Below are 623 nucleotides of genomic sequence, written 5' to 3' on the forward strand. Positions count from 1 at the left end.
ATGAGAGAAAGGAAGGAGGAGAAACAAGAAGACAGGGAGAGAGGGAGGGAGAGACATGATCTTTAAATCGTCTGTTATCCCAGTGATAAACGCATTACACCTAAAGTAAATAATTTGAGAAAGCAGCGTTAGCAATGGGTCTAAGACATCCCTCCGTTCCATTCAGACGTGCCGGGGTCGCCCCACGGACTGCGGGTGTCTCAGAGAGGATCACGATACCTGGTTGTGTCCTGGCTGCCACCCACCACCACCCACACGCCAGTTGACACCTATATTGTGCAATACCGGCCTGGAAGAGGTGAGATATACTATTTATAAGATTACATTGCCTGTGATTACAAACAGTGCCTCAGATGATGCACGAAATTACTGTATGTGTAAATAAACCCGCAGGAACCTGGAATGACGGTCAGGAGGAGACCGTCCGGGGCGAGACGACCACTGCCCGTCTAACGCCCCTGGTGCCCGACACCAGTACCTGGTGCGGGTCCTCGCGGCCAACCACCTGGGCGCGTCCCCGCACTCCGAGCCCTTGCAGGTGAGTCCCAGCTCAGCGTACCTGTGAATGACGCTCAACGTACCTGGTAAATGATGTGCTGATATTCACATGTTTTTATAAGTGC

General features: G+C 52.2%; 1 protein-coding gene across 1 annotated transcript in view; it reads left to right on the top strand.

The window, feature by feature from the left end:
* The window catches only part of LOC119588175 (Down syndrome cell adhesion molecule-like protein Dscam2), a 30,461-nt gene that overhangs the window by 19,943 nt on the left and 9,895 nt on the right, over positions 1–623 (top strand). The window contains exons 6-7 of the mRNA XM_037936878.1: positions 167–298; positions 394–538. Of these exons, the coding sequence (XP_037792806.1) occupies positions 167–298; positions 394–538 (277 nt within the window). The remainder of the gene's footprint in view (positions 1–166; positions 299–393; positions 539–623) is intronic.

Source organism: Penaeus monodon, chromosome 23 (assembly GCF_015228065.2).
Source record: "Penaeus monodon isolate SGIC_2016 chromosome 23, NSTDA_Pmon_1, whole genome shotgun sequence".
NCBI classification, from domain to species: Eukaryota; Metazoa; Arthropoda; class Malacostraca; order Decapoda; family Penaeidae; genus Penaeus; species Penaeus monodon.